At 36.4% G+C, this 21,045-nt stretch overlaps 1 protein-coding gene across 1 annotated transcript; it reads right to left on the bottom strand.

The window, feature by feature from the left end:
* Nucleotides 1-1,302: 1,302 nt before the first annotated feature.
* On the bottom strand, nt 1,303-12,147 carry LOC107559363 (phosphoglucomutase-1-like). Its single transcript, XM_016243147.1, has 11 exons — nt 11,795-12,147; nt 10,251-10,413; nt 8,589-8,735; nt 8,360-8,485; nt 5,973-6,163; nt 5,700-5,854; nt 5,494-5,609; nt 3,315-3,450; nt 3,045-3,228; nt 2,794-2,928; nt 1,303-1,668 (listed from the first exon to the last, which is right to left on the bottom strand). Exons 1-11 carry the CDS (start codon nt 12,050-12,052, stop codon nt 1,579-1,581), a joined length of 1,701 nt encoding a protein of 566 aa, XP_016098633.1. The 5' UTR covers nt 12,053-12,147; the 3' UTR covers nt 1,303-1,578.
* Between the last annotated feature and the right edge of the window lie 8,898 nt (nt 12,148-21,045).

Raw genomic sequence — 21,045 nt, 5'->3', positions numbered from 1 at the left:
TCCTTTTAAGGATTTTACGTCAAACCTCGTAATGAATTAATCATTTGCACTCAATCAGTGCTGGCACATTTGACTGTTTTATAAAAAAAAGACCATATTCCTTAACTTATTCTGTTATCAGCAGTTACCTGTCGGTAACAGCTGTGTCTCATTTCAACCAGGGTATTATCAGAGTTTGTTTACAGAGGCGGACAAAGTACTCAACTCCATTACTTGAGTGAAAGTACAGATACTGCTGGTCAAATATTACTCCATTACAAGTAAAAGTTGTAAAGACAGATTTTTACTTAAGTAAAAGTGCAGAAGTACTTACTTTTAAAAGTACTTAAGTACCAAAAGTAAATTTCCTTTTTTATGTCAATGCACTGTTTTATTGTTGTATGTAATACTTGCAATACTTCTGAAGCAACTTACAATACATTAAACCTACTGAATACACTGACTAGCTTGTAGTATCTTTGGAATAAAGAGCTTGTAGAATGTTAAAAACCTATGGGGGAAAAAAACCAAAACAAAAAAAAAAAATTTAACCCCTACCCACCCGCACAAAAGCAGGACGGTAGTGATCTCACACAGCTCTAACAGTGTGTGCACACATCTATGTGTAGACATTCATCCACATTTGAACAGAGTGGACAATGAAATCCTGTAAATACAGAGTGATAAAAAAGAAAGAAAAATCAAACCTGCTTTAAAACCCAGCAACACAACTGTAGCTGTATAACTTTACAACAGCAACACTGCTTTAACAAAAATGCAAAACAGAGAGACTTATTTGACATCAAAACAAAAATTTTTAAAATGCTGTCTAATTGCTCTCGCTGTACTTTGATGTCACACACAGAACGGTCTGTGCAGTGCTGCTTCAAGTCCAACACCTATTGTGTTTTATTAGGAGACGCACAGCAGTTCTTCTGTGGCTTTATAGGTAATATTTTCACTTACACAATTTAGCAAAATCAGACAATATTGTGTCTAATATATACCACAATATTAACTTCTTATTATTGAATTGTTGTAAATAAATATCACATTTGGAACTGGTCAATGCTCAAAAAATGCTGGGAAATCACTTCATGATCGTGATTACTGATAAACTGTCTGAATAAAAGAAAGTCACGTTTTAGAGAAGACAAAAATCACCCACTGACTTTCAAAGCTGCTACATAATAACGACTTTCTACTTCGAGGATCTTGATAGAAATGTAGTGGAGTGAAAAGTACAACATTTGTCTTTCAAATGTAGTGAAGTTAAAGTCATAAGTTTCCAGAAAAAATAATACTCAAGTAAATGTACTTAGTTACTGTCCACCTCTGTTTGTTTCTGAGTGCCTGTGGTTGGTTGTTGGGCAGCGCATTCAGGAATACAACTTTCATCAGTGGTTGGCTCATGAATATTAATTGAGTCATGGGCACCTTGCTCAGTAACCTTCCTGGACGTCAAGTGACGTAATTAATATTGATAAGCTAAACGTATTTTTCTGATAATGTGAGAAAATGCTGCAATTATACTTTTCGCTGAAAGCAATGTTTAGTCAAAAAAAAGAAAAGAAAATGTAAATATGACATTTAATCTAATCATGTAATAACAGTAGGGCCTTTTCTCCCGGTTCTTTCATGTATCTTTGAAAGCTGCAGGGCAATGGTGACGAGCTCCGCCAGCACCACCTGTGACACAAAACAAAACTAAAAACGTATTACTCCAAACATTTTTGCTCGTTTTATCATATATATATATATATATAGTCATATATATATATATATATATATATATATATATATATGTTCTCTATTATAGATCAGTGGGTAAGATATGAACAGTGCTGGGTTGTCCGTTACTGATTCTAAAATTTACATTACAAAAATTAATCCACTACATTACACATTTTAAGTAATATAATCAGGCTAATTTTTGAGTAATTATTTATTACTTTAGGCCTAACTCGTTTATAATATTGATTAAATTAGGATAATCGTGTATATGACCATATTGATATAAAAATGCTAAGAGAAACAAAATATATTGCACTCGTTGTAATTAACAACATGAAGTGCATTAAACGTTAAGTTTTCCCAAACTGGGTTTTGTTAAGGAACTGCAGGGAATTCTTGAGTTTAATGTTAATCTAATAATTAGGCTAATTACATCATAAAAATGTAACATAAATAACAACAATACAAATAAAACACTTACTAAAAATATGAAATATTAATTTGTGTAACTTGCATGACATGTGACCAGTCAGAGAACAGTGAACATGCAAATGTGTTAATTACTAACTTACTACCTTAAAATCTCAGGGAATACTTCAATTAAATTTATTAGATGAAAGAGGGTTAGTTGACAAAAGATTTTGGCAATCCCTGCATTACATGTAAATAAGAACGTGAATTTGTGCATTTTAATGTGTTTGAAAGACAAAAGCCTTCTTAAGACATAGTAAAACATGGTTAAATAACCCACTGATTTATAGTTCAAATAAAAAGTAATGTGTTCATCAGTGGTTGATGCAGTGTTGAAATGTTGGGGAAAAGTTCTGAAAAAGAACTAAAAAAATAATATTATGAATCATTTATTTGCTATTGTGAATAATATGTAATCAATAATATCATGTAAACAGTAAAAAAAGTAACTGTAGTCTGATTACGAGTATTTTAAATCTAATTACAAGTACATTTTTGGAATCTGATTATGTAATCCAGATTACATGTAATCAGTTACTATCCAGCACTGCGTATGAAACATAACATTTTAGAAGTTTAAAGTTCTATAAGAAATAAGTCATAATTTACCTGTGGGTCCTGAAAGAGCTTGTTTATATCTTTCTCGTAACTGTCGATATACAGACGAACTGTGGCTCCGTAACTCTCAGTCCCACTGAGACGAAAGATGATGCGAGAACCTCCTTTAAAAATGATCCGCAAACCCTACAGGGAATGTTTACATGTTCTTAATATTAATGTAGTCGTTTTATACAATTTATTAGAGTAATAACAGTATGCCTGTGACAAATGCCTGCTCAACAAAGAGAATCCACTATTACCTGATTTCTTGAAATGGTTCCATCCACAGGGTCACTGTACTCAAAATTGTCTGCCGCCTCCACTTGGTATTTCTTTTCCCCCACAGTAAACACTTGCCCATTGAATGCCCTGTCTGAAATCATCAGCTCCAGATCCAACATCATCTCCACAGCTGCATCTAAACCCACTTCCTCATAGTCAAATCTGTCATGTAAAAATATGCCATCAATCTACAAACAAATGTCTGACTAGACTGCATATGTAGAAGGCATCTTTTACTGATAGTGCACCTGGTGTAGTAGTTCCTTCCGTAGGTTCTCCAGTGGTCTGTCATAATGTCTTCTACACTTTGCCTCCTCACCGCTAGGATGGACAGCCATGCTAGCGCTGCCCACAGCCCATCTTTCTCCCGTATATAATCTGAACCTACGGAGAGCAGAGCAAATAATAATAAAAAAACAGTTTTAACTGTTCACTGAAAGATTCTTTGGGGATCCCAAAAAGGTTCTTCTATGGCATTGCTATGAAAAACCTCTTTTGAAACCTTTTGAAATAACTTTTTCTGTTAATAAGAACCTATTATCCAATAGAAAGGTTCCATGGATGTTAAAGGTTCTTAATGGAACCATCAATGCCGATAAAAAGCCTTTATTTTTTAAAAGTGTATCTTGCACAATCTGTTGTGGGTGTTTCTTCAACTGTGGTCACTTTTATGTCCCAAGGATTAAAAATAATAAGATTTTGTTGAATGAAAGTCACATTAAAACTGTATTGGGTTACACTTTATTTCGATTGTCCACTTTAGACATTCTACTAACTATAAGTAACTTTGTAACTACATGTCAAATAATTCTCATTAATTTGCAACTACATGTCTACTAGCTCTCAGAGTAGACTTAGGGTAGGCTTAGGGTTAGCAGAATAAGTTGACAAAGAAAGTGTTAGAAGATATTAAGCAGACAGTCTACTAATACTCTACTAACTGCTAGTTGACATGTAGTTGCAAAGTTACTTACTGTTAATAGAATGTCTAAAGTGGACTATCGAAATAAAGTGTTACCCTGTATTGTATGCTCAAAATGCAATGTAGAATTTAGTGATTTATCCTCATCTTAGACCGAGACTTACAGTCTTAAAATATCAAATTCCATCATATAAATATGATGTATTGATGTATAATATTTTAAAATTAAATTATTTATTGAAAATGTTTAATAATATGTAATCAATAAAAAGTAACTGTTATACGAGTATTTTAAAATGTAATACAGTATAATGTAATTACAAGTACTTCATTTTTTGAAGGTGATTATTTAATTCAGATTACATGTAATCAGTTACTACCCAGCACTGCGTATATGAAACATAACATTTTTAAAGTATCCATAAGAAATTAGTCATAATTTAAATGTTTATTATTGATTTTTGTTTAATTTCATATGTTTAACACAAATTTAAACTGTCCCTCGGTTATGTCCAAAAAAACCTCTAATAATTTTTTTGTTTAGTTAATTTTTATTCATTTATTTATTTGACCATGGAGACAATGGTTTTAGTGATGAGAATGAGATTATAAGAAAAGAATGAAAGAAAACAAACAGAGGAAAAACCCAGGTAAATATAATTTGAGTAGAATAATTTTAGTGTGTCATTTTTAATCAAGCTGTAATGTGAAAATGCTACTTATGCTACCTATTTAAATTAGCCTTATACAGTCTAAAAAATTAAGGTTCCAAAAGGGGTTCTTTTCAGCGATGCTACTGAAGAACCATTTTTTGTCAATAAAGAACCTTTCAGTGAACAGCTCTTAAAATAACAATTTTTGTCCAAGTGAGAAGACAATTTTAATAATCTGAAGAACCATTTTCTTCTATAAAGAACATTTTGTGAAATGGAAAAGTTCCATGGATGTTAAAAGATCTTCATGGAGCTGCAGATGCCAATAACGAATCTTTACTCATAAGAGTGCATAGCAAGGCTTTTTTTTAAATGTCATTTCCATCACTGTAATTTCTGCAGAATGCAATGTGATTGAAATGAGCCGATAGGTCATGACTTATATATATATATTTTTAAATGAATATATTTTTGTCTTTATATGTAGAGTGACTATACATCCTCTTTTTCCAGGACAAGTCCTGGCCAGGAGTTCTAAATTGCCTAAAACCTCTGGGTTTTGGCTTTGTTTTCCTACTGACATGCTCTCGGCAATCCTCATACATTATATATATATACACATATTTGCATTGGTTTGATTGTTCTCTGTAGATCCCACCTTCTCGCACACCACAACTGGTAGTTTATGTACAATGCCTGCACATATTTGTCGAACTACTTTTCAGTCATTACCTTCAGCAAGTTTGAGAACAATAGGAAAACAGGACGGAAGCCAAAACCTGGACATTGTAGCAATCCCGATGAAAAAGAGGATGTATGGTTACACTATTTTATGCGTCGTACATTCATTACCTGTGCCAAAACTTTCCTCCCCACACAATGAGAGACGACCTGCGTCCATCAAGCTCCCAAAAAACCTCCATCCGGTTGGGGTCTCATATAGCTGGATCTTGGTGGCTCTGGCCACCCTGAATAAAACAGAAGCGTGAGTGGAAATGCAGCTGGTCCTGTCAAGTGTACATCTTTAATAGTGTGAAACATTTAGGAGTAATATTCACATGTCCAAAGCTGCACTGGTGGGCATACTCCTAGCAAAGCCTCTTACTCCTGTGTGCTGGAAGTAAGGAATGCAGAAGATGTTTGCAGCAAGGACAGCAACTGAGTCGGAGGGGTTTACAAAGAAGCCGTGCTTCCCGAGGATCATATTACGGTCCTAGAAAGAGAGAGAGTAAGGCCAGGATCAAGAAAATGTTATGCTGACTGTCACTTGAGCACTTCTGCTTGGGTCAAAGGTCGTACAGCAACACTGATCTCAATGTCTCAACACCTACTCCGTCACCATCAAAAGCAGCGCCGAAGTCATACTGTCCGCTCTTCATCGTCTCAGCAAGCTCAGAGGCATAGATCAAGTTGGGGTCTGGGTGGCGACCTCCAAAGTTCTCCAGAGGTACGCAGTTAATGGCTGAATTTGCAGGGGAGCCCAGCTCCTCACACAGGATCTTCTTCACATACGGCCCAGTCACTGTACAACCAATGGAGGTTCATCAACAAGAGTTCAAAGAGTCAGTGCTTTTAAATGTGCAGTATGTAATATTGACAGCTAGCGAGAGATGGACACTGCAGTCCAAATTCAAAATATTGGAGAGAGTTGTTTCTCCTGCCACCTCCTCCTAAGACTGGACGCTCACGCGGGTTGCCAGATTGAGGACACGCAACAGGAACGAACGCAACTGACAACGGAAGGCAACAAGCCTTACACTGTAAGTTGTAGAGTTGATTTATCCACTTTTTAATATGCCTTTGCTCATAGAACTTTTAAGATGGATGCTGAAGCTTTTTAGGTCGAGCAAAATCTGCGATCTCTGACCTTTGCTGGGTTGCAATATGCTGTGTTTCCCGTCAACTGGCAACCCGGGGTGTCGACAAATACAGACATTGCGACACAGAGCGCACATTTCAAAGTAGAATAATTGGTTGTAGTGTTGTTTTTTTGGAGAAACAAGTATGTAAACTTACCATGTTTCCTAAATACAGTATCTGCATACACTTTTTATTTTTTAGCACAGTCAAAAAAATACATACAGCACTTTTAATGAGATAGAAGACCAAGAACTACTGTCAGGATAGACTTTTAGTGATAAAAAGGCATGGCTATGCAGTTATTTTTGCGATGGACCTTATTGCATATGCATTTGTAGGAGTTTCCCTTTCAGACACAAAATTTATGGGAGGAGAGTATTTAAATAAATCATGTAAGGTGATTTACCAAGATTTGCACCATAATTTAACGCCCCCAAAAAATCATGTCTTAACCCATTCTTGTGCTTGAAATGGCTGTGATAGTTGCTAATTTTCTCTGCTCTTGGTAGATTGCATTGGTCATTATGGAAATGATCTGGATGCGTCTGTGTTCTTTAATTTGTGTCAGTAGATCACACACAGAACTTTATACTCCTATCGGCACTTTTATGGAATTGTGATCTCATGCTAATATGCCCTGTTTAGTAAATCTGGCCCCAAACTGGATGATGATTTATATTGAGAGCTATCCTTCCATTATCTATTAGACCATTTTCATAGATTCCGTTTGAATAAACTAAGCCAATTTCTATAAGACTCTAAATTATAAATTCTGCAGACATAGGTAAGAAATACTGGACTGCACAAATTCCATTGAAGAAATGTTCTGGTTTCAGTTAAAAAGGTTAAACTGTACAGAATCCATCACATTCCAGCCATTACCATAAGGCCAATTCACACCGCACCGACAAACACTAGCAAAGCAGCTGAAGAATTTCGAATTTTATGAAAAACAACTGTCATGTTCACACTGCCCCAACAGACATAACCCTGAGTAAATTACATATATTTTTAACTATACTTAAAACTATACTTATAAAAATACATTTAAAGTTAATATTTTTAAACAAACTAAATTTGTACTACTACACCATTAAAAATTATATTTAAATATTTAATTTAAAATATTAGTAGTACTGTATATAAGTAATTATAATAATATATTTAAATGCATGTTTAAACAGAAATTACATTAAAATTATATTTTAGTTAGCCATAAACATCAGTGCATTTTGCAGCACATAACACCCCAAGTGTTGGGGTGAAAACATTTTAAACATTTAATTGAACAAAGAGAGAGAGAGATTTCAAAACATATAAATGAAGACAAGTGATGACAGAATTTTAATTGTTGGATGAACTGTACCTTTAACAACCATGTAAACCTAAATCTTTTGTATTAGTGCAAGCATCCCTTCAAAGAAGCAAACTCTACCCACAACCTACATTTGTAAGCACAGCAGTTAATCCACCTAATCAACGTCACAACTCAAATAACATGCATGAATGCAGAAGATTCCTTTAATTTCAAGGGGCTCATCAATGTGGGATGGTGTTACTCCTTGAAAGCTGAGAGCCGTGCTAGTGTTATGTCAGATAGCTGGTCTTAATCATTCAGATCACTGCACATATATGGAAACTCAATCTCACACAGAAGCGGGCAGCAACACAAGCCTAAACTCATCCCTATCCAACTGGCACACATGGAAGCATCTCATTCCATTAAGTCGATGCAGCTGCTACTCTAAATGCTCTTTTCAAAATGGGAAATGGACTTGGTGAAACTTTGGCTATGGAGGTAACTCAATGGCTATATCAGTCTGCTTCTATATCAGTGGAAATAAATATGGTTCCTCACCTCCATGCATGGCATCTAAACGGATTTGTATGTGGTTGTCTGCTGACAGAAGCTCCTTTAGAACAGCGAAATCGAAGATATTCCTCAGTGAGTTGGCATAGGATTCAACTGGATCCACAATTTCCACTGCATGACAGAATATCGACAGGACATGCATCCATTCTATTCATTTCTCATTAAAAGATGCCATTCTTTTGAATCACAGCTCAGACATTGCAAATGTTTTCACCTGTAAAAGGTTTAAATTTGTTCTCCAGGTCGAAGGACTGCTTGCCGATAGTCCCCAGATCGACTCTGAGTTCAGGACAGATGGCAAACTCCTCTATGGTTCTGCTCAATTGGAAGATTTGATTTGTGACAGCCTCTGGTGCTGGACCTGTATGGAGGAATTATCAATAACTCAAACAAAAAGCATCATTAAAGTAGATGTTGTAAGCCTGGGGTCTACCTTATGTTATTTGATCTGTCAAGAGGGTTTAAATTTGACCCCAAAATTAAATAAATAAATAATTTGCTTGAAGCAAATGAAGCTTACATCATTACATTTATATTTATTATGACGTAATTATTTATTTATTCATTTTTTTGCATAGTGCCTTCATGTAAATTGAGCACATTTCATTCCATATATTTATTACAGTAAAACCAAACATTGCATGTATTTATTTTAAATTATGTGTATTGTATACACACACACACACACATGCACACTATAATAAAAAAAAAATTGAAAATACGGAAAAACTATAATTTTGAGTTAAAAATGATTACAATTTAGCATAACTATTTTCTATTTTTATGATGTCAAAGCTGAATTTTCAGCATCATAACTCCAGTCTTCAGTATCCTTCAGAAATCATTGTAATATGTTGATTTGGTGCTTAAAAAGCTTTCTTATTACGGTATTATCAATGTTGAAAACATTGGGCTGTCTTTGTTGAAATCATTTTCATTTTTCCCCCAGGATTTTAGAAAGTTCAAAAGAACAGCATTTATTTGAAATCAATGTATTAAATTGATTACATTATTGCTTAATAAATGTTTGTTAAAAAATCTTTGTTTTAAAAAAAACTTACTGACTCCAAACTTTTGAATGATAATGTCTGTCTGTATATATATATATATACAGTGGGTACGGAAAGTATTCAGACCCCCTTAAATTTTTCACTCTTTGTTATATTGCAGCCATTTGCTAAAATCATTTAAGTTATTTTTTTCCTCATTAATGTACACACAGCACCCCATATTGACAGAAAAACACAGAATTGTTGACATTTTTGCAGATTTATTAAAAAAGAAAAACTGAAATATCACATGGTCCTAAGTATTCAGACCCTTTGCTCAGTATTTAGTAGAAGCACCCTTTTGATCGAATACAGCCATGAGTCTTTTTGGGAAAGATGCAACAAGTTGTTCATATATATATATATATATATATATATATATATATATATATATATATATATATATATATATATATTGTAAATGTATTATAAATATAGTAAAATCTAAAATATACTGTGGTTGAAATTTAGTAGTTAATCAATATGGGCTTTTTAATGCCGTAATAATATTATTTTACTTTTGGTTAAAAATGCATTAAATCAAATGTACTGTATTACAGTAATGAGAATCTAATGAAAATCAAACCATACAGAGATATACAAATCAACTCTAAAGTAAAATGTCATATAGTATAATAGAATAGTAATAGGAATTTGAGTGGAATCGAGCTAAACTGCCATGAACACAAAGTCACTAGGATATAACTCTTTATGATCATAACATATGCTTAATTTATATACATACATGTATCTTTCATTGATTTTTGGGTGAAGTATTACATGGACAACGTTCCTTCATCTTTATAATCACATGTAAGCCATTTTACCTCCATTGGCAGTATTGAATTTGATGCCGAAGTCTCCGTCAGGTCCTCCGGGGTTGTGGCTGGCTGTAAGAATAATGCCACCAATAGCTTTGATCTTCCTGATCACACACGACACAGCCGGTGTCGACATGATGCCTTTCTGACCGATCACAACACGACCCACCTAAGAAATTCATCAGTCCACTTTAAAGGGGTCATATGATGCAACGCGTAAAAAGACAGTATAAGTCATTATAATCAGTAATTATGTCCCCACTGGATGCAACAAATGCCTCGTTTGTAATGGGTTTGAATGTTTTTGTCTCGTCGCTCCGGCTGGGACACGGCATCAATAGTATGTGAGGGGCGTAACATTTCTGTCTCACGCTTGAGGTATTCGGCCAATCACAACGCACTGGATAGCTGGCCAATCACAACACACCTCGCTTTTTCAGACCGATAAGCTTTGTAAAAATCGACGCGTTTCAAAAAGGCGGGGCATAGAGGAGAAACAATAATATACAGTATGTGGAAAATAATGTTTTTTTTTTACTTTAAATCGCATAAACACATTTCATTACACCAAATACACAAAATAATGTTCTTTTTAGCAGCATCATATGACCCCTTTAAATAAAACATCTTATGTAACTGGTCATCATTTTAAGAAATAATTGTAGATAATGCAATTTTGTAACACTTTATTTTGATAGTCCACTTTAGACATTTTGCTGACTCTACTGTAACTTTGCACCTACTGTATGTCATTAGAGTATTAGTATATTGTCTGCTTAATATCTGCTAACACTTTATTTTGATGGTTCCCCAACACACATTCTACTAACTATAAGTAACTCTGCAAGTACATGTCAATTATTCTAGTAATCTTAACCCTAACCTAACAGTCTACTAATACACTATAATGTGAGATAGTTATAGACATATTGTTGAAAATTAATGAGAGTATAGTTGACATATTTGCAAAGTTAATGCAATGCATAAAGAGGACTATTGAAATGAAGCGTTTCCATAAATTTCAGCTGAAAATTATAGAAGGTTATAATGAACTCTTTCATTAAAAACAAGGTATATCGAGACTTTCGAATGGAGTTAATACCAGAATGGAGGCCAAAGTTGAGCATAACTCATGTATCTGCTCTAAAAATGGCAGAACAGCAATAGTCTTCACCAGATCGACAATAGTAACTCTGTGCCAGATCTAATTGGCAAAATTAGAAATCTATTAAAGACTGTGTCACCAATTGCTTGTAATGTGCCCTAAACATATGTTTCTAACAATTGTGTCAAGAATAAATATCTTTCGTGGCAAATTTAGAACTGGAAAGTGATTAGAGCTTCTTCCCTATTTTTCGCCATCAAAATATAAGATAATACAGTACAATTTACCACAAAAGATACAGTGCAGGTGTAATGATGCGTTTGAATGACAGGTGTCTGTAGTGATGCTATGCGTGACTTTTCTAAGTGAAAATTGTTTCTACACCAATTTTTTTTTAGTGTAGTGGTTCATCATAGGAAAACATACTGTAAGAATCGCAACTGACCCCATTAGCAGCAGCCATCTGCACTATGACCTGAATGGCAGTCGAATTGAAGTAGCGTCCATCTCCACCCACCACCATGGTGGAGCCCTGCCTGTCCCGCAGGTCGATGGAGGAGAAGATGCATTGAATAAAGTTGTGCAGGTAGTTCTTTATAGACTGGAAAACATGGGTCTTCTTCTTCAGGCCATTGGTTCCAGGCCTCTGGTCGGGGTACGGAGAAGTAGGCAAAGTTAGCACTTGCAAGGGACTATCGTTCATTGCTCCAATCCGTTGAGGAAGAATGAAGGAGAAGCTGTTAGCTCCTCTCAGAGGAGAGAGAGAGAGAGAGTGACTGGGACGGGAGGAGAAGGAGGAAAAGCCTTGTGCCCTTATGGCATTCCCCAGAGTTGGATTGAGGCCGTTAATGGGCTAAAAATACAGTTGGTAACCGAACACGGCTTCTCACACATGTGCATGGGGATCACTGTCAGACAAGTTTGCCTCCAGAGGCCTGTTGAAGCAGATGCATAAGATGGCCAGCGAGGCCTCATTCATGTGCGGTATTTACTCAGCATTTACTCAGAAGCTAAATAGAGCTAATGCTGAGTGAATGAGCCCGGGATGATCTGCCTGTAAATGCTACATGAGTTGTTTCGACATATGCTAAATCTCCCAGGATCATTTAAGATCCAAGCGGCTAATCAAAGATGTGCCATTTAGCTTGGATGGCCTTTGGGAACAGTTAGGGGGGTTTGGGTTTTGACTGCTGCACCTCTAGAATCCTTAAGGATGAAATTTTGTGTTGATGTGTTGATCATGACAGGTGGTTTAGCTAGCTCCAGAATGAACCGAATAAAAAAGACCCAGGGTAAGTTCTTACTGCAACAAGACCAGGTCAGTTGGGAAAAGATAGAAAGAAAGAATACATTTATTAAAAATTATTTGTATTATTTAATACATATCTGAGACAAAAAAAGTTAATACTTGGGATTGTCTGTCCTACAGTGATAATGTATTTGGTCTTGGCAGATAGATTTGCTGCTCTGCTGTTGCTACAGAGCAAGTACAGATAATTGTTACTGCCAGTACATCCACAGATATACTGCTGCCGTACAAATGTCAAGTTTTACAAAATAGATCAATTTGCCCATAGCAGATCTAGACAGGTGGAGCTGGGGGAGGTAGAGGGTTTCTAACAGTGTGCTGCGAGACATGATTACAGAAAACACCGAATCAAACTATTTAAATGTTGAGATAACTATAGCAGATTGCATAAAGGACCTGTCAGATGCTAGAGTTTCATGACTGAACTAGCTATGTGTCTCCATGACTTACTACTGATTAACAGGATGCTGAAGTTAGTCACATTTGATTGATTTCTTCTGAATATCAGCCAACCACATATTTTGACGTGATATATAAAATAAAATATACAGTAATATTTTATAAAAGTTAAAATACATTGATAACACTTATTGCTTATTAGCACACATATTACTAGCATATTGGCTGTTTATTAGAATAAGGCACATTTTAATGCCTTATTCTGCATGACCATATTTTAGATATCTTAATCCTACCACATACCTAAATGTAACAACTACCTTACTAACTATAAATAAGCAGCAAATTAGGAGATTATTGAGGCAAAAGTAGTAGTTCATATTTAGTTAATATTGCGAATTGGTCCCCAAACTAAAGTGTGACCAATAAATCAAATTCTGTCTTTTTTTATGGAAATAAAATATACTTTCACTTTATTAGTTTCTTCCCTATTTCCCAATTTTTATATGCAGTTTCTGTCCCTACATTTTCGGTTAAGCTGTTATGCAGGATAGAAGTTCACATTCATCTTAGTACTCCCAACTGTCAAGTCAAGTCAAGTCACCTTTATTTATATAGCGCTTTTAACAATACAGATTGTGACAAAGCAACTGAACAGCATTAATTAGGAAAATAGTGTCAATAATGCAAAATGACAATAGTAAACACTCATTTTTCAGTTAAAGACAGTTCATCATTGAATTCAGTGATGTCAACATCCAGCTCAGTTTAAATAATATCTTTGCAATTATGTCAACGATAACGCTGGAAATGAAGTGTCCCCAACTAAGCAAGCCAGAGGCGACAGGTTGATTGTGACGCATTTTAGCATTGGTGCCTTTGATAAAAATTTTACTAAATACAGCTCTTTTGTGGATTAGATTAGATTAGATTAGATTCAATTTTATTTTCATTACACATGTAAGGTACAAGGTACTAAATACAGCTCTTTTGTGGATTACATTAGATTAGATTAGATTCAACTTTATTGTCATTGCACATGTAAGGTAACATATGAACATCATTTACAAATGAATATGTAAGCGATACATTAAGCTGTACAAAACACAAGTGCAATGGACATTTAAAAAAGTGCATAGAAAATATTCCAGTGTGCAAATGGATCATTCAGTATTCTGGATGTACAGACAGTAGTGCAAGTAATAACAAGTGTAACAGTTTTTTTTGGTAAACCAGATGTAGTGATGAGTAGGGGTGAGGAGTGTGTGTGTGGTGTGTGGGGGGGGAGTCAGCTGTAGGGAAAAAGCTGTTCCTAAGTCTGCTGTCCTTGTCCGGAGGCTCCTGAAGCGCCTCCCGGAGGGCAGGAGGTTAAAGAGTCTACGGTCAGGGTGAAAGGAGTCCTTTAGAATGCTGCAAGCTCTTACTGGTGTTAAGGAGCAGGTTGTTGTCAGCGCACCATGCGGCCAGGTGCTGTACCTCCTCCCTGTAGGCAGTCTCATCGTTGTCTCTGATGAGGCCAATCACCGTGGTGTCATCTGCAAACTTGATGATGGAGTTGGATCCATGCGTAGGCCTGCAGTCGTGGGTGTAGAGGTAGTAGAGGAATGGGCTCAGCACACAGCCCTGTGGTACGCCGGTGTTGAGTGTGATGGTGGTGGAGCAGGTGTGGCCTGACCTACCAAGCCGAGGCCTGTTGGTCAGAAATTCCATAATCCAGTTGCAGAGTGAGGTGTTAATGCCCAGGTCTCCAAGTTTAGTGGTCAGCTTGGAGGGAATGACAGTGTTAAATGCTGAGCTGAAGTCAACAAATAACATCCGTACATATGTTTTGTTATTGTCCAAGTGTGTGAGTACCGAGTGCAGCACTGTGCATACTGCATGCTCTGTGCTCCTATTGCTACAGTAGGCAAATTGGTGTGGGTCCAGTGTGGGTGGGATGTAGTTCTTAAGGTGAGCTAGGACCAGTCGCTCAAAGCACTTCATAACAATAGGTGTGAGTGCTACGGGGCGGTAGTCATTCAGGCACGTCGGGGAGGAGTGTTTCGGCACTGGCACAATGGTTGTGGACTTAAAGCATGTTGGCACAGTTGCTTGGGTGAGGGACAGGTTGAAAATGTCTAGGAAGACCCCTGCGAGCTGCTCTGCACATGCCCTAAGCACACGTCCAGGAATGCCGTTGGGGCCAGCAGCCTTGCGTGCGTTGATCCGGCTCAATGCGGTGTAAACATCTGTGGAGGTGAGTTTGAGGGGTTGGTGGTCTGCTGAGAGTGTGATATTGGTGGCCGTTTCCTTGCTGTCACTGTCGAAGCGAGCATAAAAGTCATTCAGCTCGTTAAGGAAAGAGACGTCTGTGACCGTTGGAGTGGAGTTGCTTGGCTTGTAGTCACTGATAACCTGGATGCCCTGCCACATGCGTCGGGGGTCAGAGTTGGAAAAGTGTTCCTCTACCTTTAGCTTGTAGCAGTATTTGGCCTTCAGATGATGCCCCTCCTCAGGTTAGCCCTGGATTTGCTGTAGGCCTGAGCATCATCTGATGCTCAGGATGTTGACTTTGTGAAGCTCTCTGTGGTCATTTTTTGTGGAAACAGGGTGAATATTCAGGTTGCTGTCACTTTTGCTGCAGTATTTTTGTGCTGTTTGGACACAATCCTTCTTAGTGCATTCACTTTTGGTTTTCATCCACTATTCTTCTTCGCTGATGAAGTCTTGCCATGCTTTTTGTATATGTAGTAGAAATCGTAAAGACTGTTGTTCTTAAAACATTAAACAATTGGGCTGTTAATTGACAGATACTCTTGCTAAACAGGTCCTTTTTGGGTGTCTGACAATTCACCAATTTCACTGAGTGCCTGCACTAAACAATACTGCTGAACACAAATTATACCACACTTGACATACAGCTAGAGAATATACACAACAAAAGATTGTATATATTTGGTCACTTGGTTCAAGCAGAAGTAGGTTCTCTTATAGCCATCAATATTTATTATATTAACACATTAGCTCTTTTATGGGATACAATCATAAAGATCAATGTACAGAAAAAAGACAAGGAAAAAACTGAACAAAAAAACAACTTCTTCTTGGGATATGTTAAGTATGTATATGACTGTTGCAGCCTTGGTACATGAAGCCTCAGGAAAATATGGTTTCCCTAATAGTTGTCTTTTTAAATTATAAAAACAATCATTTATCATTTTGTAAATAATTTAAAGCAAAAATAAATAAATAAAAATTACATGTTTGAAAAAAAATAAATAAAGATTTCTGTTGCCCAAATGGCACCAATTTGTGTGTAGAGTAACCCTAACTGTATGTACTATTTTACTTAGCTTTAATTGAAAATGACTGCAAATATTGGCAATTCTCAGCAGAGGGTGGCACTGCATCAGCTATGAACAATATTGCTCTCTCTATAACTCTCTCTCTCTCTCTCTCTCTCTCTCTCTCTCTCTTACTGTGTAGGTTCCATTGAAATTTCCTCAGATTTTTTTTTTTTTTTTTACCATTTATTGCATAAGTTCTTCTAGCAAATGTTAAGCCATCTGATCATTATAAATACATGTTTAAATTAAATATAGGCCTAATTTAGAATTTAATGTTAATACAATAATGAAAAGAAATGTTTTTTTTTTGGAAGAAGTGCAAAAATCGCAAAAGTTGTACAACTGTGCTTATGACATCTTGAGGTCAGTGTGACTCAATGGCTGAAACACATCACAAATGTACCATTTTTACTGCATCACATTGATAGGTTCATACAACAAAGTTGGGAACTTTATCATGTCCATTAAACGGTTACTTTGTAAAAACCAAGATGCAATTGTTCAGCATGAATGCAATAATACTGTGCTTCTGCACATACTGCTGAAAAAAGAACATAGAACAAGCCGTTTTAGGTAGGTGTGGCTGACTCTTAACTTTTATAAAGAATATCTCTTTGGATTTGAGACATTAGTCTTTGCAACTTTACAGATTTTCTTTATGCACCAAGAGCTTGTTATGCTCCAAAGAGAAAGGAAAAATTGAAATCGCATCATATGACCCCTTTAAGATCAAGTGTATGACCCCATAAATGCGTAGGGCCTTTCACCTACTGAATTCAATCGAAAGAGTCAACGAGGCTAATAAATTCATTTACAGATGAGTTTCACGGACAACACACATGGATGTTGAAATCTTCCAAAATTATCACTTTATCAAAATTCGATATGATTTCCCCAAGAAAGTTCGCAAATTCATTAAGAAAGTCTTTGTGGTGGGAGAGGTCTGCCATCATTAGACGATTACTATAAGGCAGCACAGCTAAGACACTTGGTTTGCTGGTGTAACGATGAATATTATGCAAAGCGAAAAGACTTTGAACAGTCACAACTTGAATTACCCCTTCAAGCGTTACTAGGGGATAGAAACTTGCAGCAGACACAGTTACATGAACTGTTAGACAAAGATTCCATTGGAAATTTGGTATAAAGAATTAAGGAATTCTAAAATTGAAAGACAAGGAAGGACACTAAGATGGGTGGAACATGACTTACAGTTTAAACCAGCAAGACTGGATCTAAGGTTTAAGCAATGGAGTTTACAATGTATAACATCCTTCTGTCTTATTTCTACCGAGAGTGGACTAGAGAGTTTCCAACAACTTTCCCATAAATACAGTTTAGATAAACAAGACTTTTTCCGTTATCTTCAAGTTAGACATTACTTTAATAAGAATATAAGAGATTCAGAAGATACAGGATCAACAATAGAACAGATATTTGTAGATACTTATATAAAAAAAGATGAATAAAAAACTTGGATTCAAAGGATTTGAATAGAGAGATAAATGCAATAATGGGATTGAATCTTGAGTGTGACTTTAGAACAATGTACCTTGGACTGTCCTCTTCAAAAATAACAAAGAAGGATATATACCTCTTTAATATATTATTTGCAACCAGTAAGAAGGCCATTACAAGGAAATGGCTTAAGGAAGATCCCCCATCTGGATGTGAATGGCAAGAAATTGTACATGATGTCTACATTATGGAAGTGCTGACCCTTTCCTTAAGACAACAATCTACCAAAATCTCATCGTACTGGGGGAGGTGGTTGAAAAGAAAAGAAAAGATTAATTTTTTTCCTTCCCTCTCTCTCTCTCTGTTTTGCCATTTATATGAGTTTGAAGCACCCTCCCCCCCAAAAAAGGGATCCTTAGATCATTCTGACTCTTAATCCATAAACTGTGTCAGATGTGTAACCCTTAACATAACTTTGTATGACAGAATCTGATCAAAATCTGAATACTCATGAATGTAGTATAAGTTATATTTGGTGACTGCTGTATGTCTATTATGTGTATAGGTTGTTCTTTAGAATGTATCCTTTTGTTCTGTATTTGTTTAAAAAGAAAAAAAAAAGTCTTGGTGGGCTTTAGGAGGGCGATAAAGCACAGTGATCACCACAGTAGGCTAGTGTACATTTCAAGTATGAGCAATTGTAATTCGAAACTGTTAAAAGCATCTGTGATGGAGGTAACGAATTACAACTACTCACATGATTTAGCTCGTAGTCAGAGCGGCTATCTGTAGCCCACTAATAGTCAAGCCTGATTCACTGTAGTTTTTGGCCAGGCAGCGCATAAGATGGTTGAAATCCCATCATGTTCGCAGTGTCAATATCTACAAAGATATAAGTGACATTTACATTCATTTGGGAAGGCAGACCAAGCCAGTGAAGACACAGCAGATTCTTTGAAATCTTTGCAACTTTGTTATATATAGCTTTAAATAGGATTTTTATCCTATCAAAATTTTGATGCAATGAAATTTCATAATTCGTTACCAATTTCAATATTTAAAAAAATAATAATAAAAAAAAAAAATACTAGCCTAAGTTTTGATTCCGCCATGTTTTAGGTCACGCTCAGGAGCACACAGTGTAAACACACGCAAATCACCACAGAAAAAGTAGACCGTTTACTATTAATATTTTTTTAAATCCATCTTACATACTCTTAGAATAAAACGGACTAATGTGTAAATCTCTTTAAAAAAAAAATCGCTCTGTGGTTTGTCTGAGGGGCTGCAAATATTCATTATTCAGTCTCCTTCACAACAGTGGTACTGAATTGTATAAAATAAATGTACAAATAAACTGAATAGTCTTCACTGTCTAAATTCATTCTTATTTATTTTACAAATGTGATTCGGTCAAGGACAGTGAGTGATTTCCTTTCTAATGTTTGATTAACATTATTGATATAAATTTTAACAGCAGCTAAATTAGGCTGCTTTAGAGGAAATAGCTCACCCAAAAATTAAAGGTCTGTTGTTGTTCTAAACCTGCATGAGTTTCCTTCTGCTGTTGAATGTAAAAGTATATATTTGGAACAATAATCAGGCAGTTGCTGGGCCTCCATGACTTCCATATATGAAAAACAAAATACACTACTGGAGTCAATGGGGACCAGAAACTTTCTAGTTATGAACATTCTTCAAAATATCTTCTTTTATGTTGAGGAGAACAACGAAATTCATACAGGTTCAGAACAACTTGAGGCTGATTAAATGACAGTATTTTCATTTTTGGGTGAACTATCCTTTAAAATCTCATCATATTATGATCTCATAGCCTACTGCTACACATGCTTTATATTTAACTATTAACGTTCATTTAAGACACAAATGACTGTGTTGACGAGGAGACATTGACACATACCTGTGCATTTGAACGTTTAAGCACAAGGCGTGAATAATAACTCAAGTTTAGACTGGCGCTGTACGAGCTGGTACGCGCCACGCGTATCAGGCCGTAACCGCCTTAATGCGCGCATTTGCCAAAATGAATTCTGCCCCACTGCTTAATGTCCCTGAACAGTTACATTTGTTTTTAAACCACAATGCTTATAATGCGTTTAAATGAAATGCTTAACCTACATCATGTCGCGCAAAACTGATATAGGCTATTTCTACCGGTTTAACCCATAAGCGAATATAATTTGTTCAAACACAAAAAGCAATATACATCCATCAAGTTGTTAACTTGTTAATCAAACTAACCTAAAATCTGTGGGGACGATGACGCTGTGATTTTATCTGCTCCATGTGCCCGGTCCACTTTCTGTTTCCATGTGCCCTATTTAGTAAAATAGGGGGAAGTCGTGGCCTAATGGTTAGAGAGTCGGACTCGTAACCCAAAGGTTGCGGGTTCGAGTCTCGTACCGGCAGGGATTGTAGGTGGTGGGAGTGAATGTACAGTGCTCTCTCCCACCTTCAATACCACGACTGAGGTGCCCTTGAGCAAGGCACCGAACCCCCAACTGCTCCCCGGGCGCCGCAGCATAAAAATGGCTGCCCACTGCTCCGGGTGTGTGTTCACGGTGTGTGTGTTCACTGCTGTGTGTGTGCACTTTGGATGGGTTAAATGCAGAGCACTAATTCCAAGTATGGGTCACCATACATGGCCACGTCACGTCACTTAACCTGATAGCTGGGAATTTTACCTTTTACCCTTTCTTCTCATTTTTTTTTTGTAGAATAGCCTCTCTCTCAAATTCTTTTTAGAATAGTTTACATTTTTACTTATCGAAGATTGTTCTTTGCATGACCATTGCCAGATTATGCCAGAACGAAGTGAAGAGAGGTGAATGCAGACATTGCAGCGATAAGCAAAAGTAAAAAATATAGAGTAAATGCATTTGATTGGTAAACCAAATTAAAACGTGACGTTTTAATCTCTAAAGGTAATGCATGGAATATATGGAAAAGCTCCACTAAATAATAGCGCTAATAGGTGAGGGGCGGGGCTTTGGCAATCGGCGCTACTGATGACCAGTCAATCTACCCCACAGCCAAGCACGGGCCCCCTCCTTGTCTGGGCCCCGGGGCTTCAATGGTTAATGCAGCCCTGAGCACAAGTCATTTTCACACTACTTCTGCTAGTTAGCTCGTGTTTTGTTTTGTTTTTGACAGTAGCCTACATTGTATTAAACAGTTGTATGC

The sequence above is a fragment of the Sinocyclocheilus grahami genome, unplaced genomic scaffold (genome assembly GCF_001515645.1).
Source record: "Sinocyclocheilus grahami isolate Dianchi unplaced genomic scaffold, SAMN03320097.WGS_v1.1 scaffold682.1, whole genome shotgun sequence".
Lineage (NCBI taxonomy): Eukaryota > Metazoa > Chordata > Actinopteri > Cypriniformes > Cyprinidae > Sinocyclocheilus > Sinocyclocheilus grahami.
The sequence above is the reverse complement of the archived record's forward strand: the minus strand, read 5'-3'. Positions and strand labels throughout refer to the sequence as shown.